The following is a 21,728-nucleotide window of genomic DNA, read 5'->3' as shown; positions in this document are numbered from 1 at the left end:
TTAATGGTATTTAGGGGCATAGTGTTGATTAAAATTCAACTGTACCAACCTCTATGAAGGCAGCAACACACACAGGAACTGCATAGGAGATTTAGATAAGACAGTCACAGTGATAATCTGAACAGCAAGTACCACAAAGCAGGCAAACAGGCTATGCATTGACAACAACGGTTTACCCATTCATCCGTCCATGGGTCACGATTCGCTGACAAGGCAAGGACGTTATCATCTAACTGGTCTCATTTTCTTCAAGAGGTATCACATTTAAGTTGACAGTCATCTTAGGCTTTAGTACCATTTGTGGCTCTACTTCCTCTACTCCTGACTTTTGTCTATAAGTGGCTTTATTTCTGAAAGAAGTACTCTGTTCCATCAATTTGTCTGTTTTTATAGCAATACTCTTTCCACTGAGCTTTATTTATAGTTCTTGGATCATGGAGAATTGGCCTCTTAGGTTATTCATTTACTCTGTTATCTTGGCTCGATGTTATTGAATCCTTAAATAAAGTTTTAATGATTTTGCCTATTTCAACAACGAGGTATATAAAAACTGTAATATCATTATCTCAAATCTACAGATTTGGTGGACATCAAGAAAGCTGTCTGGCAACTCATGAAAATGATATACAGCTAGTGTGTGACAGATCTACGTTCCTGCCAAGAGGACTAGTGAACACAGAACCGCTGCTCCAAGGGAAGAGATTATTCTCCTGCAGCCCTCTGGCCACATTTTCTTCCATTCATGAATACACGATCTTTATATATTTCTGTTCAAAGGCTCTCTACTTAAAATGTATACACTGGGCTTGTCACTGAGTCTGACGATCTGGAACCCACACGAAAGAAGACCTGACTCCTGACGCCTGCCAGTTTTCCTCTGACCTCCATACATGCATCATGGCATGTGTGTGCTAACACACAGACACAGACACAGACACAGACACACACAGACACACACACACACACACACACACACAGACACACACACAGACACACACACAGACACACAGACACACACACACACAGACACACACACACACACAGACAAACACAGACACAGACACTCACACACACCAGACACAGACACACACAGACCACATACACACACACAGACCACATACACACAGACACAGACACACACACACACAGACACACACACACACACAGACCACATACACACACACAGACACACACAGACACAGACACACACACAGACCACATACACACTCTAAATAAATAAATAAATAAATAAATAAATAAATAAATAAATAAATGTAAGTTTTTAAAGACATGTATATTGTTGATTCGTTAACATTAAATCAGAGCCAAGAGAACATTGTTATCCAGCCGAATCAGAGTTTACCTAATAGGTAATTTTCCCAAAAGGCGCATCAGAGCCCTTGTTAGCTAGGAACACTCACAGCCTTCAATACTGTATGTTGGCACTGTTTTAAGACAAGCGCAGAAGTGCAGCCAGTGTGACAATCAAAAGCTGGCAACGTGAACAGTAAAGGAAGGCAGAGTGGGGGTTGGGGGGACTTGTTCCATCTCAGGTGAGGATGTGTGCAGTAAGGGACTCAGAATTTCCAAAAGTCCATGAGTCTACAAGTAAACATAAAAGTAACATTGCCTTGGGCATCACAAATAATTCAGTGACTAGGACAACTTCTCAGAAATTCAACTCCTAAGATACTGGTAAATAGTGAAGGTCAAGCCCTCCATTTATATAGGTGCTGTTTCATTTCTGTCAGCAGTAATTGTAGTTCTGTTTCCTCTGACATATTTTCTTAGGTTCAAATATTACTATGAAAGTATGGGAGTAGTTTTAGTTTTGCTCTTATGAAGTGACACTTGCTATATAGATGAGGCTAACCTCAAACTTGTATTGATTCTTCTGTCTCTGCCTCACAAGTTTAGGGATTGTGGGTGTGCACATCACCAAATCCAGCTATTTCATATTTTTATGATCCTAAAAGCATTGCTTTTATTTCATTTTAGGAGTCCCATTAGTGTACTTTAGAAATTACTGGCTTTTTATTGCTCTTATATCCTTCAAGCCAGATCTGCTCATTCATTAGCTTTAGTAGGATGCTGCCTGATTTTCTACATAGATGATCTGGTCACTTATGAATTAAGACAAGTGTGTTCCTTCTTTCCCAGTCTGAGTGCCTTTTCTTGCTTACCTGTACTGGCAAGAACAATTATGCAAATAAAAAACTATCCAGGACTAGTGAAAACTAATATCTCTGTCTTTTTTTTTTCAGTTTTTCCTATTCGATTTTCAAAAGGAAGAAAATTCTGATATATACTATAACAAACTTAAAATGTACTAAATTAAGCCACTAACAAAAGAACAAATATATACAATTATATTTCTATGAAGGTAAGAGTAGTCAAACACAGTCAGAGGGTACAATGATGACGTCAGAGGCTCAGGGGAGGAGCAACGGGAGAAGTACGCATTTAACTACATTTCCAGTTTGGGAAAACTATAAAGCTACAAGATTATTGACAGTAATAAGCATGGAAGATAACTAATCCACAGAACCGTACATGTCACCATAATAAATTTTATTATGTAAATTTCAATAATTAAAAAAACCATGACTTTTTGAAACGTATTTTCAACTAGAAGAGAATGCTGAGGCAACAGACGTCGTCTTTCATTAAAGACGCTGCTCTGCTCTTCTGGCTGGAAATTCCCACAAACATCTTATATCCATCCGTATCTCTATTACTTGTTCAGGGCTAAAGATGGAGCTTAACAGTACAGGGTTTGCCTGGTACCTGTGGGCTGGGGAGGGGGAGTATTGCAGAGTACGGACGTCTATTTGTCTTGGGCTGGTCTGAAGACTTCCAATTAGGATTTCTGCTTTTCAGCCATTAATGACAGTGGTTCCTTTAAGGTCTGTCTCTTCCACTTTTGGTTCACTGATTTCGTTTTTGGAACTGGCTACATGTTTACTGAAAACTGCGAGCCACAATGCAATGCTGTCTCCCTCTCCGGGGCCCCATTATTGCACGACTCTCCATCCTATGCTTCCTTCTGAACATGCAGAATTTACAGATTCAAGACCACTCCTTCCTCCTCCTGCCTTATCTGCTATCAATCTAGCTGGAATTTTAACCTCAAGTAACCTCCTTGTTTCTCAGAGTTCCATCGAGTATATTTTACATTTTCCTCCTATTCCTACATTCTCCTCCTATTTCCTCTCCTCTCTAAAGATTCAGAGCATGCTGACAGCAGCTTTTACACTTTTGTCTACAAAAATCAGTCTTTGTAGTCCGTGTTTTATCAGTCTTGTATTTTATGTGAAAGTAACATAAGATCAAATTAATCTATTAGGAGCAAGCAAGACACTGGCTTTACAACTCACAGCACTTTACAATCACTAACGGATCTAATTACAGAATGTTTTCTTCTAGAAGGGAGCTCCATGACAAGTAGGCAGTTCTGAGCCTGTATGTTACGACACCTACAGGGATCACGTGTCATAGCAACATTATGTACATAACAGTGGCAAAACTACAGTTATGAAGTAGCAAAAAAATAGTGTTATGATTGGGCATCAGCACAGCATGAGGAACTCTATTAACGGGTTGCAGCCGTGAGGAAGGTGAGGAGCACTGGCAGACCCTGGCAACCATGGATTCTGTTCCTCAGGATTACCTGTCCTGGATATTCCAATGGATGGAATCGCAGCATATGGGACTCTGTATACTCGATCCTTCAACACAGTTTTAAGACTCGCCTACACGAGGACATGCATCGATACATTTTTATATCTAGGTTCTGCTTCCTGGAGTATAAATATCAATCTGCTCAGCCATCCATCCGTGCAGACTTGGTCTGTTTCTCGTCTCTCTATCGAAAACTACGATGAAAGCATATACGTAGGGCTGCCGGTTTTTAACCCCCCAGGATATGTTTTAGATAAAAAAAAAAAAAAATCACTGAATCATGGCAATTCCATGCATTAGTCTAAGGGATGCTCCAACGTTTCCACAGACGATTGATTCACCATTTAAAACTCCCATTAGAAGGATATGGAAGTTCACATTGCTCCAGCCCTGGCAAAGGTGTGCTAATCTTTTGACTCTCGCTACCATCCTAGCACATGTGTAGTATCTCGTGGGCCTTCTGATTTATTTGGTCTGGTACACAGTCAAGTATTCTTTTCATGGACACCTTGGTGCCTTGTATACGCTTCTATATAGTGCTATTTACCACACGCACGCACGCACACACGCACGCACGCACACACTTTTCACTTGATGAGAGAGCTTTAAATACATGTGCCTGCGTGACGCTCAGACTGGCCTTCACCTATACTGAAACGCCAGCATACTGCGTGGCCAGAGCGACCGGCAAGCACTATCACAACCCAGTTCTGAAGTCTAGAACACACATGCAAGCTTTGTGAAGTGTGTAAGTAAGGAACTAAACCCACTGTTTTATATGTTCACCTTTAAATGTCCCAGAATAACCTGAAGAGTCTATTCTTTCCCCGATGGTCTTGTTATTCTTGTCACAAACAAAACAAAACAAAAACCCAAAACAACAAAAAGTGCGAACTGATTTATTTCTATAATGCCCATTTCCTTCTACTGCGCCATAAGTCATCTTTACTGCCAACAGTTTCCTGTTTGGATTACTGCAGTAAAATTTCATGCAGAAAGTAAGACTTCTCCACTTTGTTCCTGTCACTGCTGCTCGGATTTGGGCCTGTTCTTATTGTGTGTGTCTGAAGATGATCTTTTACCTTTCATTATTGCCCTAATAAAGATTACACGGAGTCGGGAAGCTGCAGGAGATAGTGTTGTCTCAGCCATGCTAAGCCTCTCTACCCATCTAGGTCTGATTCATTCAACAATGTTTCGTGGTTTAAGACCTTCATACGCAAGTCTACTCCTTTGTAAGTATTATTAAAAATGTATTTAGTGTTGGGGGAAAGCACACACCACGGCAAATGTGTGGAAACGCCAAGGAATCTTGTCTCTTTCCAACGTGTGGGTCCTAGAGATGGAACTCTCCTCCCCAGGCTTAGCAACCTGCGCCTTTATGAGCTAAGCTGTCTCACTCGCTCATAAACAAATTTTTAATTCAGATTGTTCATTACTAGCATACAAAAGCAACAATTTTTATATATTCTATGTGCATCAATGCATGTTCAATTTGGTTATTGATTTTGTGTGCATAGATTCATAGACATTTTCTAAACAGACAATCACAGGCATCTGAAAATGGCTTTATTTCTTCCAAGTGTACCTGTATTTCTTTTTCTTGTGTAACTGTCCCTGCTACAATGTCTACTGCAGTTGGCTGAGAGCACTTGTGGTGGTTTAATAAGAACGCCCCACAGGCTCATTTATTCACAGCTTCCTTATCGGGAAGCAGCACTGCCTGAGAAGTATTAGAAGGTGTGGCCTTGTTGGTGCAAAGTATCATGGGTGATGGGAGGAAGGGATGGGGAGGTCTTCGAGGTTTCAAAAGCCTAAGCCAGGCTCAGTGGCTCTCCTCCCCTGCCTGAGGACCTGGATATAGAACTCTCAGCTACTCCTCCAACACCACATGTGCCTGCAGGCTGCCATGCTGCCATGCTGCCTGCTAAGATGATCATGCACTAGACCTGTGAGACTGTGAGCCAGCCCCAATGACAAGTTTTCCTTTATAACAATCGCTGTGGCCGTGGGGTCTCTTCACACAGTACAGTAGTGAATGAAGAGACTGGCAGGAGACATCAGACACAAAAGAAACTGGACAGACCTCGTCTATTATTAAATGTATCTGGGGGTCTTCATACTTATACACCACAGCTCTCTGAGGACCTCTGACTAGCATTTAATAAAAAGAAATGTAAAAATTTACTGTGGCACTAACTAGAACATAAAGTCTGCCCAACACATGGGCTGATTACATTTCAGGACTTCTAAACTGAAGATGGTAAAATTACTCCAGAACTTTATACGTAGTATAATGACAGTGTAAAAACAATATATTCACAAAGAAATATACCCTCATAGAAAAGTGCTCAAGTGTACACCACAAAAAATGCTAGCAGAGATTATCTCTATAACAGAATGTGGAACTCTCTACGGCTTTTTTTCTTTATCCACACCATCCATTTTTCCACAGTATAAACATACCCCCCCAGCATAGTATTTTATTAATTATTTGGGAATTTTATACAATGCACCCTGATCACACTCGCTTCCCATTCCCCCAACTCTTGTGCCCTGCCCCCTCAGAAACCCCACCGAGTTCAGTAAGTGTTGTCCACACACTCACTGAAGTGTACTCAAACTCTGAGTGGCCAGTCTCTTAAAGAAAACTTAGTCATGTACCTCGTCCAACCACCCTCCCCTGGAAGCCATCAACTGTGAAGAGATATACTTCAGCATCTTTAAGTTACATTTCTAAAGAACCCTCTTCAATGACTCCTGTCTGGACTATTTCTTTTTGAAATAGACTATTTTCTATTTCTTTCTATTTCTTGATAAGGGTGTCACAAAAGCCTTCAATGTCTCTCATTCTTAGGATTTAAATCTGCAGTCATAGATACCACTACAAACCCATAGCACTGGGTGGCAGCATGGAACATGGACTTTCACATGGGTTCCAGCAACATCACAGATAGATCATGGTCATCAATATGGTCTCCCATCAGCTGCCCACAGCACGGACAACATGGTTTTCAACAGCAGCACAGACCGCCGGCATCAACACACCTTCCGTCTAGAGCACAGATCATGTACATCAACATGGCTTCCAGTGGCAGCATGGACCACGGACTTAAACCATGGCTTCTGATGGCAGCACAGATTATTGACATCAACATGGTTCCAACATGGTTTCAGCAGGCACCAAGGATCACAGACATCGTCATGGCCTCTAGTGGTAGCACAGATCACCAGCAGTAGCATGGCCTCCAGCAGCAGCACAGTAGTGCTTCAAGGAGACTCAATCCAGAAAATGATCCACTCTTCATCTCTGACGTCCTGCTCAGAGTCAGGCCTATCTTGAAGCTTGGCAGATCCAGGGGCAGGATCTTCGAGAGCTCCATCCTGTTTGCAGCCTTCAGTAAGCGCCTGGTGCTCTTCTCCCCGAAGCAGGGAGAGCAATGGGGGCAGTGGCTGCAGCTGTGGCTCCATGCGGCACGCCAGGCCTGCAGGAGATGGGGGAACAGGGGCAAGGTGGCTGGTAGAGACCTGACCCTCCCACAGCCCAAGGACCTGCTTCCACAGCCACCGCCATCTCCAATTCTACCACTCAGTTCCAGTGTCTTTCCCATCGAACAACCATTCATTTATTAAAGAGGCGTTTACATCTGCTGTGTGTCATAGGGGATATTATTTTGCCCAAATAGCTTTACATGCAAATATTTACTACAACAAGTCACTCATTTGGTTCAAGGTTTCTGAAGCACCATACATACTCCAGGCGGCTGCACATCTTTCTCTCCTAATTAACAACCCACTCCTAGCTTGTACCCCATCCTCCCTGTATTGGCTGGTTTTGTACATCAACTTGACACAAGCTGGAGTTACCACAGAAAAAGGAGCCTCCCTTGAGGAAATGCCTCCATGAGACCCAGCTGTAAGGCATTTTCTCAACTACTGATCAAGGAGGAAGGGCCCATTGTGGGTGGTGCCATCCCTGAACTGGTGGTCTTGGGTTCTACAAGAGAGCAAGCTGAACAAGCCAGGGGGAGCAAGCCAGTAAGTAACATCCCTCCATGGCCTCTGCATCAGCTCCTGCTTCCTGACCTGCTTGAGTTCCAGTCCTGACTTCTTTGGTGATGAAGAGCAATGTAGAAGTGTAAGCTGAGTAAACCCTTTCCTCCCCAACTTGCTTCTTGGTCCTGATGTTTGTGCAGGACTAGAGACCCTGACTAAGACACTCCCCAAGTGGGGAAGGCATCAGGGCTCCAGGCTGCTCTGCTGGCCTAGCAGACAGTGTGATGAGAGGTGTCTCCGTCATTGTATTCTACCACCTTTGTTCTAATTCTATAAAAACGCTTCCTAAAAGCATTTTCCCATAAGATCTGCCTGTTTTTAGTATAACATACTTTTTTTTTAAGACAGGGTTTACACAAAGCACCCCTTATTTCACAATTATAGTGTTAGATTTAATATCAAATAATTATAATGACATGACATAATGCAGTTATTCATAAATGCTCGGTTTTAATCAATTTTAGTGGTACATACAAAAGAATATGTTAGGATAAGAAAAAGGTGCAGTTATTTGTGATTAATTAAGGAGGGAAATTCTTCCAGATAAACACTTAGAACTAACCTTAGAAAGAGCATTAAAATCAAATAGTAAAATATTTGTTGCTTCATGAGGGTCAGCTTAAATCCTTTTTCATCATTTTTACTTTTATCTTGCAAATTCCCCCTCTCATGAGAAAGCCATGGCCATAAAAATAAAATAAAAGTCACTCCAAAGTTTAATAATTCAATTTAAGCTTGGCTAGTGAGAAGAAAGTCTTTACATCTTTTTTTTGTTTTTGTTTTTTTGTTTTTTTTGTTTTTTGTTTTTTTTGAGATTTCTCAGCTGGATTTTGGTCTTGCTTTTTTTTTTTTTTAATTTAGAGAATACTTTATTAGTTTTTGTAATCAAACCCACGTATATAAGACCTTACATATTTAATACAGTGTGTTACCCCTGTACAAATGGAAAAAACTTAAGTTCAACATTTCTAGACCAATATGGCTGTTAATTTCTGTACAGTGCCAACTCAACACAGTAAACGGGGATACTTTTTTCGAAAGTTGACAGCACAGGTAAAGTTTCAAAAAATTCAAATTATATATCTGTATATATATATTTATATTTATATAAAAAGACCAATAATAGCAGTGTGTTATGCATCAACAGCAGCAACAGCTTTTCCAGGTTCTGCAGTCATCTGAACAAAACTGTAGAGACATCCAGCACAAGTCTTTACATCTTAACTATTCCTCTCTGATTTGAGCATTTTGAAGAAATGAAACAGTCAATAGTAAGGAATCCCTAATTGATCCTGGTAATCCATGCCTTTATTAGTTGATTTCATCTACCTCCAATCACTAATTAAATTTTCTAGGCAAATCCCAAGGGATCGTATACAATTCCTAATTCAGTAATGTGCAACGTATGGAGTGAGTGACCCGCATTAGTATTGATCCTTCACTAACTTTCAATGCATGTGGTTAAACATAAAGATGAGTAGTCATTTTCCCCTATCTATACAAACATACAAAACATCGTGTTCTAATTATACCCAGTGTGACAACAAAGAGCTGCTGGAAATTACTGAATGACAGCTGTGTACCTACAATAGTCCTAACTAAGACAGTTCTTACAAGTCATGCTGCTATTTCCAACGTGACGAAGCACAGTGCATGCTCAGGGCTCCTCAGGCCTCCACTAAATGTCTCTGATAAAAGCAATATTTCTTGTACAAGAAGATTTCTGTATGTCTCTGTCTCTCTCTCTCTCTCTCTCTCTGTCTCTCTCTCTCTGTCTCTCTCTCTCTGTCTCTCTCTCTCTCTCTCTGTGTGTGTGTGTGTGTGTGTGTGTGTGTGTGTGTGTGTGTGTGTGTGTGTGTGGTGGAGGGAGAGGGAGATCAAAGAATAACAGAGTGCTTTTACTGACCGGCGCTTGTGTAATGGGAGGTTATACAATACCTGAACGAACAACACAATTGTGTAGATGTCTGCTTTAGTAACAACACTGCTGTTCATTCTCTCATGTAATGACTATATTTTTTAGAAAAGAAACTATTTAAATGTAGAACTAGAAGAATAAGCAAGCAAAACCACTATCTTCTTGCAGGAGACAAATGTCACACAAATCAGTCATCCCTCAGGGTCTCTTACATGCCAAAGCCTGCAGATGCTCAAGCCCTAAATGCATATGCTGAGCTCATGCCCAAGTTTACAGAAATCACCCTGAATACTTTAAATCATCTGCAAGTTAGTTATGATACCCAGGATGACGCTGAAGCTGTGTATAGCTATTGTTTAGGAACTAGGTTTAACAGAAGGAATATGGTTTCTAATATTTTTAACCTGTGGCTGATTGAAATTACAGATGTATTACCAAAAACATATCCACAGATGCAGAAAACTGTATCTTCAATTTGACAATAGCTGCAAATGCCATAAGAAAAGTAAGTTAAAGAGCAGAATGCTATTGAGATTCACTAGACTTGGGGTCAGGTGAACCCAAATAAGGGATGGGTTTTGCAGTCCAGGATAGCCTGTGCAAGTAAGGTCCACAAGCTGGAATGGCCTTGCCCAATCCAGATTGGAAGCATTCAGATTCTTTTTCAAGTGCTTGTAAGGTTTGTGATGATCCCCAAGTTAGAGATAAATCTGACACCTACAGTGTGACTCTACCTCAGAGAGGCCTAAACAGAAAAGCTTGAAGTCACTGATGTAGTAGCATTCGGGGTACAGGAATCAGTTCTTAAGGTGGGTGAACCTGACTGTGGAGGGATTACTTTCTTAAATCACAGAAAACAGAAAAATCACGTCTACTTTGACTTAAAAACAAATAAGCTAGAAAATATTTTTATAATATTGGAGCTACAATATTGTTTGTTAAAGAAAGGTAAAATTCAGTTTATATAGTTCTTAGAGGAATGCCAAGCCCTAAGGAAAACTTCTTCCTTAATGAGTCTACAGAATTACAAACTATAGTTTGTTTAGAAGTAACCATCCTTCTTGCCTGTGTAAATGCCCTAGAAAAAGAATCCTTTCTTAAAAATACACTGACACAAGTATCCCAAGATGTATCACTAAAAATGCTTTAAGTCTACAGAACTGCCAGCTAGTGATGTTACTTCGTGATTATGGTTGTTCTGGGCATATCAACACATCCAAGAAAGCTATAACATCAGGAACCTTTGTCCTGCACATTCAGGAGTTACCAACTGTCAGGACGACCACCACTTTACTCAAACAGCCTCTCTCTTTCCCCAGGCCCCAGCGTTTATATAGCATGTACCTCCTTAAGGCAGCAGTCCGTTATGGTTACAGAATAGATAAGATACAATGTTCCAAGGTTCCAGTTTATAGCAAAGTACCCTGTAAGTAAGACATGCCTTAATCAGACTCACCTGATTTATCTGAAGCATGTTAAGACAATATTGATCAAACTTCTGTATCCCTCACAGCTCCAAAAAACTGGAAAATGAAAAACAGAAATAAAGTTCAACTTACCAATTTTAGTGACTTCTGGTTATTCTTAAACACATGTTTTTTACCAAAATCAGTAACAACATGAAGGGATTCGGATTATTACAGAACTTGTATCGTGACAAATGTCCTGTATTTCTGCAATCCAATCCAGTACCCATGCATGCGAGTGGGTACACAAAACGTGGCTAGTGCAACCAGGAAAGCCAATGTTAATTTTAACTTCAGTAAACAGCCACAATTAGTGGATACCATAACAAGCAGTGTTGGCTGCAACTGTTAAACCTTGAGCACCATCTTGCTCTGGAGTTCTTAGACAACTCAAGCAAAAGAGAAGCTGTCAGCAATGCTAGACATTTCAGATCAACATTTTAAACATATAACCCCCTTTCTCCAGTCAGGTTTTGAACACTGAACCCTCGAGGAAGATGTAACTCACACAAGCACTCTCTTTGATGTTATAAAAATAATATGCAATTACCTAGATGGGTATGTTTTTATTATTCTCAATATAAAAGAGTATGTACATAATGTTTGCTTAAAAAAAATCACTAGCAGTGAGAGAGGTAGCTCGGTGGTTAAAAGCACACTCTGCCCTTATGGGAGACTAGAGTTCCGTTACCAGTGCCCACATAGAGGGCAGCTTACAGACACTCGTAACACAGTTCCAGGGGAATTCAACCCTTTTGGCCGCCAATGGCACCTACATTGTGTGCACATATCCACACACATAATTAAAAACAGTATTTTAGACCTCTATTATGATATATCCACCCCAATGATAAATTTGTATTTACTTTCCTTTAGGGCCTAACACTCTGGTTTTGATTTGTTTCGTGTGGTAAATCTCTTCTATATTTAATTTTTAAGTAGATGCCAAAGGAAGGAAGAAAAACACAAAGAGAGAGAGAGAGAGAGAGAGAGAGAGAGAGAGAGAGAGAGAGAGAGAGATAGAGATAGCATGGGCTGTTGTAATGTGAAAATTCACATAAAATATAATGTACCAGTACCTGCCATTATAAAAATTACCAAACAAAACAGCAAAGAGCTTGAATCCCATCACCTAGGCAGAAGTTATTGTTGTAAAATTGTAAAGTTGGCCTCCTCCTCAGAAGCAAAGGTGCATATACTCACATACACACTCATACTGGTCTATCCCTGTCTCAAGATGCAAACTGGAGTCCATCCAAAGTTACTATTAAGCTGGAAACACGGCTCAGTGGGTAAAGGTGCCTCCTGCATAAGCACAATGCCCTGAGCTCAGATAAAAAGGTAGGTACAGCCATATGAACCTGGAACACCAGTGCTTGGGGGAAGGATGCAGAGCCAGGAAGATGATTGGTGTTCTCATAGCCAGTCTAGCCCAAAACAGCAGCCTGAAAATTCAGTGAAAGGCCCTGTCTCAAAGGCGATAAGACAGAGAGCAATACAGTGGGCTACCCAACATCATTCTTTTGCTGCTACACACGCGGGTGGGCATGCACACTTACATGTATATGCACATACATACGTGTGCACACACAATTACCTTGAAACATTGAACACTTCTCACTAGTGTTCTCAGCACCTGTATGTCTTTATTTCTTTTCTAAATGTTTCCCAAACTTTCTAAGGGAATAGGTCTGTCACAGAGGACCTGGCTACTGGTGATTTCTAGTTTCTGTCAGATAACCTTTTGAGCCTTTGCCAAATTATTGTACCTTCACACCCCCCCCCCCCCTTAAACGTTTAAAAGGCAGACTGGTGGGCGGTATCTAACAAACAGGAAGTGAGATGCCACTTCTCAAGTGAGGTGTACAAGTCTCAGATGCACCAACGCCTGCTCATTGGCATTGAAGGATGGCAACCTCTGGTAAGGCACATAGCAGCCAAGTGACAGAAGAGAAGGCAAAGTATAAAGACCAAGGATCCACAACAGAATTCAACCAAGAGCCACATGAAAAAGAGTGTCCACTCAAGCCTTCAGGTTTGCTGGCAGCCCCAAGGGAAAGCCCATTAGCAAAGTCATACAGCAGCAGAGATCAGCGACCTTTAATCCCAGCATGAGGATGCAGAGGAATCTCTGAGCTAAAGGTTAGTTTGGTCTACTGAGCAAGTTCCAGGGCAGCTATAACTACGCAGAGAAACTGTGTGTCCAAAAAGGAAAAAGAGGAAGAAAAAGAAAAAGAGACCAGAGGTAGCTTAACCAGTGAAACTGCTAGATGTGTATTGCTTTAAGCCCTTACGGCCTGGGATAGCTAATTATGCAACAGTAAATAAGACATCCAGCAATTCAACACTGCCTTTGGGCTTTGGGTATCAGTCTAAAATTAAATCCCTGTTCAGCATAAGCAAACAGAAAAAAATTAGGATTCAAAAGTGATAAATTCCAAAAACATCTACATTTTTAATTCAAAACTTAATTACAACATGTACCAATACAGAGACTCATAACTGGTCAGGGTCCTGAGAATAAATAACTGAGTATCCAATACTAATTGAGACATCTTTGTCACTCCCACAAAGATCAGACCATCACAGAACAGAGGACAGGAAGAACTAAGACCCAGGGGCCTGGGAGGAGCACTATGAAGTAGTGCTGCCCTCCAGACAAGACATGAGGTTACATTCCTACCTCTCAGTGGTAGGCTCACCTGTACAGACCAAGTCAGATAGTAATTCCAGCATGAACGGGAAGGGACTCCACCTCTCCCTGAGGAGCTGCTGGGAGTGAAAGTGTCATTTCTCTTTGCAGTGTGGCTATACATGTTCATGAGGAAGCACTAACTGGACTCTGTGGGTTACTAAAGGAGGAGGAAGAGTACAACACACGAAAGTGGGAAGGGGAAAGATTGAGAGGGTCCAGGGAGATGGGAGGAGGAATATGAAGGTGGATGAAGGTGGTCTGCTCTAACTGGTATGTCTGTGTGTGTGTGTGTGTGTGTGTGTATGTGTGTGTGTGTGTGTGTGTGTGTGTGTATGCATGTGTGTGTATCTAACACACACATGTACACACACACATATTTGCCAAAGAATACATTTAAAATATTTCTAAAATGCATCATACCTTCAATGGTGTTAAAATACACAAGCTACAACTAAAAACACTAGCCCAATTTCCTTTTTTTTCCCAATTTCCTTTTTAATTGAAATAATTAATGTGGGGGGTGGTGAGCTAGAGAGATGGCTCTCTGGGGTTAAGAGCATTTGTTGCTCCTGCAGAGGATCTAAGTTTAGTTCCCAGCACCCACTTGAGAACTCACAGCCATCTGAAACTCTAGTCTCAGGAGATGCCTCTGAATACACTGCACACCCATACACAATTTTTTAAATCTATTTTTAGAAAAAGAAAAAGAAAACAATTCTTTTGGAAGATGAAAGAGTAAAAATGTACTAAAAAATTGATTTAGTGCTCTTTATCTCCCAAAGTTTAACATTTATTAAATACGCGTCAACTCTGTGACCCATCATTTTTTTTAATTAGGTATCCATCTCTAAACAGGAAAAATATTTATATACAGACCTAATATTCCTTTAATACTAGAATGCATCAATATAAGCATACAGAAGATACTGGGGTACATTCTTTAGGTTCTAATCTTGATATACAAAAGGGGTTTTTGACATTAAAAAAATGAAATCACTGGGAACAGACACATTACTCAGTGGCTGCTCTTCCAGATATCCTGAGTCCAATTCCCAGCAACCACATGGTGGCTCACAACCAAATATAAACTGGATGTGATGCCCTCTTCTGGTGTGTAAATGTACATGCTGACAAAACAGCCAAATACATAAAATACATAAATAGATCTTTTTTTAAAAAATGAAAATATCCATTCATTTAATATTATATATTCCATAAGCCTTTCAAAATTATAATAAGCTACATAAACTGAAACTACTGTGTCTATAACAACATTGTTAATTGGATACCATTCTAAATTATTCATTTTTCCATCAAACAAGCTATATTCACTAAATTTAAAAATCACTTATAAGTATACTATGGATAATTAAGAATTCCAAAGCAGCATATTTCTTTAAGGCTTTGTTTCTTTTTTAAAGATTTGCCCAGCTTATTGTCCTATATTTTAAACAATATGATAGAAAAAAATCAAGACATCAAAAAAACAAAAAAACAAAAAAACAATCCAAAGTTGTTAATACGTTGTCTGTGGTCTCAAAAAAAAAAAAAAAAAAATCCACCTATCCATCCTAAGCACTGTTAGAGAGACCTAGTCACGTGTCTCAAAAACACCCTACGGTGGCAGCCAGGCAGGCACAGGAGGACATGACAGTCCAGATCCCAGGGCACCAAGGAAAGCAGGAGAGGCCGCTGACAGCCAGCTACAGGCAAGGGAAGAGGCGCAGCTCACACGGAGCGAATGGTCCGACTGTGTCTGTGATTTAACAGTCTACCTTCAGCATGAATTAGATTTACATCAGGACCCCTTCTAGTCGCATGTGCTATCCTTACCGACAGGCTACAAACTATACAAACCTGAAGCATCCATCCAGAGCTGCTTGCTCTAGAGAATTCGTGGGATTCACCTTTAAAATGATGTTCCCTGGTTAACAATACTTGCTGCTTTTGCAGCACACCTGGTCCCTGCGCCCAAATGACATCTCAGACTTAGTTTCGGGGATCATCTCAGGCACCAGTCAAGAACATGGTGCACATACATGCAGACAAAAACACACTAAATATATAAATCTTTTAAACTTCTACGTCTTCATTTTAATTTGTTAAGGTAGGTCCCTTCCAAAAAAACTATTAAGGAATATCCAATTATAAATGTCAATGTTTCCTAAGAGCCAGTGAAAGTTTGTGAACACACGGTTTACTCAGTTATACCTTTACAGACATGCTCCCAGCCCAGGAACAATTACCAGACACAAGCCCATGTCCTGTGCCACATTTTGCCATTTTTGTACTCACTTAATCTCCATCAGCTTGAGATGGAGGTTGGGTTATCTACAATAGCCATGTGCACACTGCTATGATTAGTACCCAGTTGGACAGGTTCAAAACCCTCTTCTCTTCACAAGACACTAAACTATGAAAGACTTGCCTTCTTACAATTTTTTTTCTGGGCCAAAGTTAAGAGCTGTAATGACACAAGCCTGTGATCTTAGCACCTGGGAAGTGGAGCAAGAGGATTAACTTAAGGTTATACCCTTGGCTCCACGGCACTCAAGGCCAGTTTGGGTTCTCAGTCTTAACAGCATCAACAAATGCCAAGAGTTTAATGACTAGGGCAGCTATATAGAACCGTGGGGGATATTCAAAGTCAATCACTGATATACATGCAAGTTGTAAGTATTATGGACAGGATGCATCTAGTATGTTCTGGAACACCTACAAGACAGTATTTCAATGTGACTAATCGTGCAGCACTTAACTCCATGCAGTCTGGTATTAACAGAGTTCAACTTCACATTACCAATAGACTGTTTTCTCTCCATGAATATAAATGATAAGACATAAAGCACTGGGCACAAAAGAAATGAAGGTAAGAGCTACGCACAGTGGTAGGGGAGGCTGAGGTAGGAGGATTGGGAGCTAGGCTACCCAGCAGAGCGTACACACACACACACACACACACACACACACACACACACACACACACACTAACAATTTAAAAAGGGATGGAGTTGGGCTCAGACCTAGCAGTGTTTTCCTAGCATATGGGAGGACCTAGGGCCAATCAAGTTCTAAAGACAGGGACGGAGAGATGGGTCAGTAGTTAAGCACTGACTGCTCTTCCAAAGGTCCTGGGTTTGATTTCCAAAACTCCCATGGCAGCTCACAACTGTCTGTAACTCCAGTTCCAGGGAATCCAATGTTCTGTTCTGGTTTCCATGGGCAAACATGAAAGGCAGAAGAGAACACAGGTGCAGACATACATGTAGGAAAATATACACATACACATAAAATAATTTAGAAAAATGCTAAAGCAGTTAGGTACAAAAACAGTTCTAATACTTTACTAACTATTCATTCTGGGATGCTTTCTGCATTTTTTCGAATTTTAGATTTTTATCACTATCCTTTTTAGTTTTTAATGTGCATGTGTATGCACATGTGTATGCACATATGAGTGGGACATTAAAATGCCACAGTGGGAACATGGAGGTCAGAGGACAACTTGCCCCACGTGGTACAAATAGAGAACTGGCTCATACTGCATTGTCTCTGCTGTCCTTGAACTCACCATGTGTCAATGAACCTGAGGACCAGAGTTCGATCCCCAGGACCCACATGGTAGAAGACAACAGTAGGTTCACACAAGTTCTCCTATGACCTCCATGATCACGTACAGGGTTGGCAACAAATGACTTTATCCACTGAGCCATCAAGACAGTTCTACCTATTTTTGTAATTGTATAGAAAGTCACTCTTCCCTAGAACTTCATTCCAGGCAAGTCAAGTAAGGGCTATAACATATCTGTCTTATCCACAAATAGTGCAGGGGGATTCTGTGTGTGTGGCAGAGTAAATGATAAATGGACACAATGATAACAGGTGATTTGGGTAAAGTTAGAAGAATGTTCTTTGTATTGTTCTTGTTCTTACAACTTTCCTAAAAGCTAAAATTGTATCCAGACAGGGAGTTAAAAAGTATATGCTACTAGAAATTTATCTACTTGAGTATAGCAACATTTCACAAACACAAAACAATTTCTTAAGGAAAACATTAATTTGAGAAGAATACACTATATATGACCAACCAGTGACAACTAGACATCACTGTGGAGTACATTTCATAAAGTACCGCCATGTCATGCCCAGCTTGAGACAGGTGCCCAAGACTGGCAGTGGCCACATAAACCATGCATGCAGTTAGGCATCACAGATTTGCACACTTAATACAGGCCTGCAGCAAATCCACAATCAAGTGATATTTAAGGTTTTCAGTCAAATAAGAGACAAAGACTTGCTATGCTAGGAATAATCTACGAGGTCTTAGTTTTTTCTTCTTTATTGAATTATAGTTTTCCTTTATAGTTCTTCTATCCATGACAGTACAGTTGAATCGACTTAGAAAGGATGGGGAAGAAACATTCTACTGAACAATTTGACAGTGTTATTATCTTTTTGCCTGCCCAACACCTTTTTTATTTCAAGTGTTACCCCCTCAGAGAACATAAGAATGCATCAGAATCAAATTCCTACTTGAATTAATTAAGTTCCCTAACACTATGAGATCAAGCACTGGATAGGGAAGATTTTCGGTTACTGGAATACATTTAAAGGCTCATCTATATCATCTCTGCGGGATTCAGCCCCTTTTAAATTGCTTAGTGCTTCCATGCCTATTGGATGGTCCGTCTCCACTCAACTACTTCTAAGCTTTTGGGAGATGGCATAGGAAATTCATAATGCAAACTGTTCACATTGCAAAATAAATAATTGCAGGGACTTCCAGACTTGCCCCCCACCCCCACCCCTGAGCGCACGCGCCCAACCAGGCTCCCATTCCCACCCGATACCCAGGTCTCCTAGTTCAATCGCCTTGATTGCCTCTATGAAACTGGCCCCTCACCCTGCCCCGCTCCCCCACCTCACAGAGACCCCACCGAGACCCGAGTCTCTGCCATCACGGTAAGATTCTGCGGTCAAGCTTTGTGTCTCACCCAACTCCCCACGCCCCAGCAAGGTCACTACCGCCAACTACCCCTTTAAGCCGAGCCGTCACGGTCCTAGTTCGCAGGAGGCTCGGCTGAACTCGCCTGTCATAGGCTATATTTTGTCCCCTCGGCCCCACCTCCCTTCCCCATTTCGGCGAGTTACGTCTTCGCCACTTGCCCATTATACAGAAATAGCCACCACCGTCGCCCGGGCCGCGCCGCCCCGACGCCCCTGCAAGGCCCCGGCGGCCTCCGCGCCCTCTCGCCGACCTGCATTTCCCCGACCCTCTCGCCGGGCGCCCGCGCCCCCGCCCTGCCCCGCCCCGCCCCTGCGGACACCTGTGCGGCTCGCCGCGGCACACCCCCCCCCCCCGCCCTGCTCCCCTTCCCCAGGGCGGCCGAGGGCGGCGCGGGAGCGAGGCCGCGAGGGGCGGCCCTGCGGGCTCCCGGCGCTCTGCCTCGGAACCCGCCGGCGGAAGTCAGGCCTGGCGGCGCCGCTCGCACCAGAATTTACCTGCGGGCCACGGACGCCCGGCAGACGGCTCCACATTGGCGAGCGCTCCCGAGAAATGACCCCGCTCTGCCGCCGCCGACGCCGCCGGCTCCCTCCTCGGCCCCCGCCCCCCTCCTCTGCCAGCCGCCCTGCGCTCCCGCCGCGCCCTCCCGGGCCCGCGCCGCGCGCCCCCGCCTGCGCCGCCGCGCCCGCGCCACGCCGCGCGCCCCCGCCCCAGCTCTCTCTCCTCCCCCTCCCTGCCTCCGCCACGGCCGTGCGGCCATTGTTCGCCGCGCCGTTCCCGCCCCCTGGCGGCCGCTGGGACCCCCGCAGCCCCGGACGCTGCGGGGCTGGGGCCTGGGGTCTCGGGCCACGCCAGGGCCCCTCCCGAGAGCCGCTGCGGAAGCGCGCTGAGAGTACCCAGCCCCTCATGGCTCCCGCCCCGCGGCTGCGAAGGTGCTCTAGCACCTCTCCCGCACCGGCTGCCCCTGGGCTCTCTGCGCTGCGGGGCAGCCTGTCCCCAAAACTCTGTTCCTACCTTCCCCGGCTCGATGACCTCCCGCCTCTGCCTAGCTGGGGACCCGCGACCATCCCGCATCCGTTCCGCTGCGGTGCGACGTACGCTTCGGCAGATCCTGCACCTTTCTAGACTGGAGGAGGGAGAAGGGGGCGGAGGCTAGCGAGATATCTCAACCTGGAAACAGAGCCCCCATCACCTGCCCCTCGGCCCTGGCCGAGCGCCAAAGCATCATTCTCCATCGAGAAAAAAAATAAATAATAAATATATAAAAATTGTGTGTCCAGACGAAAACGAAGTCCTTGGAGCTAAAAATGAGGATCGTCTTAAACAGTGTCCTAGATCCTTGGTTTTTTGAAGAGTGCTAGAAAACTCAAATTACTTGTTCATTCTTCCTGGTTTTGATATGGGTTAGGTATGGCCAAATAACGTCAGCCTAGTTAAGACCAATGAATTTTAAATAAATATATAAGACCAAAAATAATATGAAATAGAAGTCTAGGAATAGAACTATTAGTGTGTTCTGAATGGCACTATTCTTCCTGGAGGTTCCTTCTTGGTATTGCTTACCTGCCTGGGATATGTCTGTGAGCCCTGTAATTTCAGTCATATTTTAAAGCCAACTCTACAAATGAGGCAGTATTTGCGGGCCTGTTACCTTATACACTGATTTACAATTTTTAAAGAGACAAAGATGTGATACTATATGTATGGGCGCCATACCTGTGAAGCTCTCAAGCTAGAACCTGACGTGGTAGTTTCCCATAATAGTGTAGGCTAGCTAGCTCTTTGTTGGCCTCCCATATTTCCCATGCTCCTTTCTTACTTCCACTAACTTTCTCAGATGTGTGGATTTCTCCTTAAATGGGCACCACTCCTTGATTAATAGTTTCTAGCTGTTTAGGCCTCATTCAGATTTTCAGATACAAATGACTACATGCCCTTCACACCAGGGAAACAAGCCTCCCATCCTTGTTCTTTCCACAAGCCATTCCCTCTGCCTGCAATCTATCCTCCCTTCACCCACTGAACATATTGTGAAAAAAAGCCATTCAGAAAATGCCTCCCAGAGAAGCTAATTCCTTCCAGCAGATCAAGCTCTTCTCTTGATGCTCTCTTCTGTGACTCTGCAAGTCTATTACATTGTTTGTTTTCTCACCAGTCTTCTCCTGCCAAACAGTGCATTGTTGTGGAGCTGGCTCCAGTCTCATTCATCTCTGTAGTCCCAGCATTCAACAGCAAGTGGGTGGACACTAAGTGATTTTCAAATAAATTGATGTCTTTATAAATTTGGAAGTGACTCTGAAGTGGTCAGAAAGTTTATTCTCTTTGATTCTTATCGTTAAAGTTAAGTGAAAACTTTATCTCTGTTGTTACTTCTCCCCTAACGGACTTTAAACCCCAATCAGAGTGGATATTTTTCAAGTTATTAGAAAGGAGATTTTTTTAAGCTTAAATCTGTAACATAACTAAGTCAGTACATGAAATTACCTTTGTGTAGGGAGTGGAGAAAGACCAAATAACTGTGAGCAGCTGAATGGGAATAGCCACACCAAGGACCCCAGGCTAAGATCCATGGGAAATGCTAACTCCCCTAAGGATGAGGTTCAGAGAAATCTTAAAACCTTCCTCTGATCCATGCATGGGTGGATATTGATATTGTGTTTGAAAATTGTCCACCATAGTTCCCCCAACCCCTGCTCCCATATTTATGTCCTGAACACTTCCCACACCCCATGCAGAGACAGCTATCAGGAATAGCTATACCAGGTGGGTGGCCTTGATCCAGCTGCATTCCATAAATCCTGCCTCCTTACTTCTCTGTGTGTCCCAACCTCACCCTTCTGTACAATTCTGATATAGTAAACATGCTTAGCTTCGAGGGAGCCGCTATTTCCCCATCAGAGAGCACAA

The 21,728-nt window shown here is 42.6% G+C and overlaps 1 protein-coding gene across 9 annotated transcripts in view; it reads right to left on the bottom strand.

Moving 5' to 3' along the window:
- Stau2 (staufen double-stranded RNA binding protein 2) overlaps positions 1-19,961 on the bottom strand; it is a 244,679-nt gene extending 224,718 nt beyond the window's left edge. For 4 of the 9 annotated variants that reach the window (NM_001007149.2, NM_001393676.1, NM_134466.4 and 1 more), the window contains exons 1-2: positions 19,319-19,470; positions 11,112-11,178 (exon numbers count right to left, since the gene is read on the bottom strand). Coding sequence is in view for 3 of the 9 variants with exons in the window: in NM_001007150.2 (NP_001007151.1) it covers positions 11,112-11,129 (18 nt within the window). In the remaining 6 variants the exon portion in view is untranslated. Of the gene's footprint in view, positions 1-11,111; positions 11,179-19,318; positions 19,471-19,835 lie in introns of those variants that run through there. The other 5 variants (XM_063287126.1, XM_063287125.1, XM_063287123.1 and 2 more) reach the window with 5 other exon arrangements.
- Positions 19,962-21,728: the final 1,767 nt, after the last annotated feature.

This window comes from Rattus norvegicus, chromosome 5 (assembly GCF_036323735.1).
Source record: "Rattus norvegicus strain BN/NHsdMcwi chromosome 5, GRCr8, whole genome shotgun sequence".
Classification (NCBI taxonomy): domain Eukaryota; kingdom Metazoa; phylum Chordata; class Mammalia; order Rodentia; family Muridae; genus Rattus; species Rattus norvegicus.
Note: the sequence above shows the minus strand (reverse complement) of the source record. Positions and strands in the feature narration are given on the sequence as shown.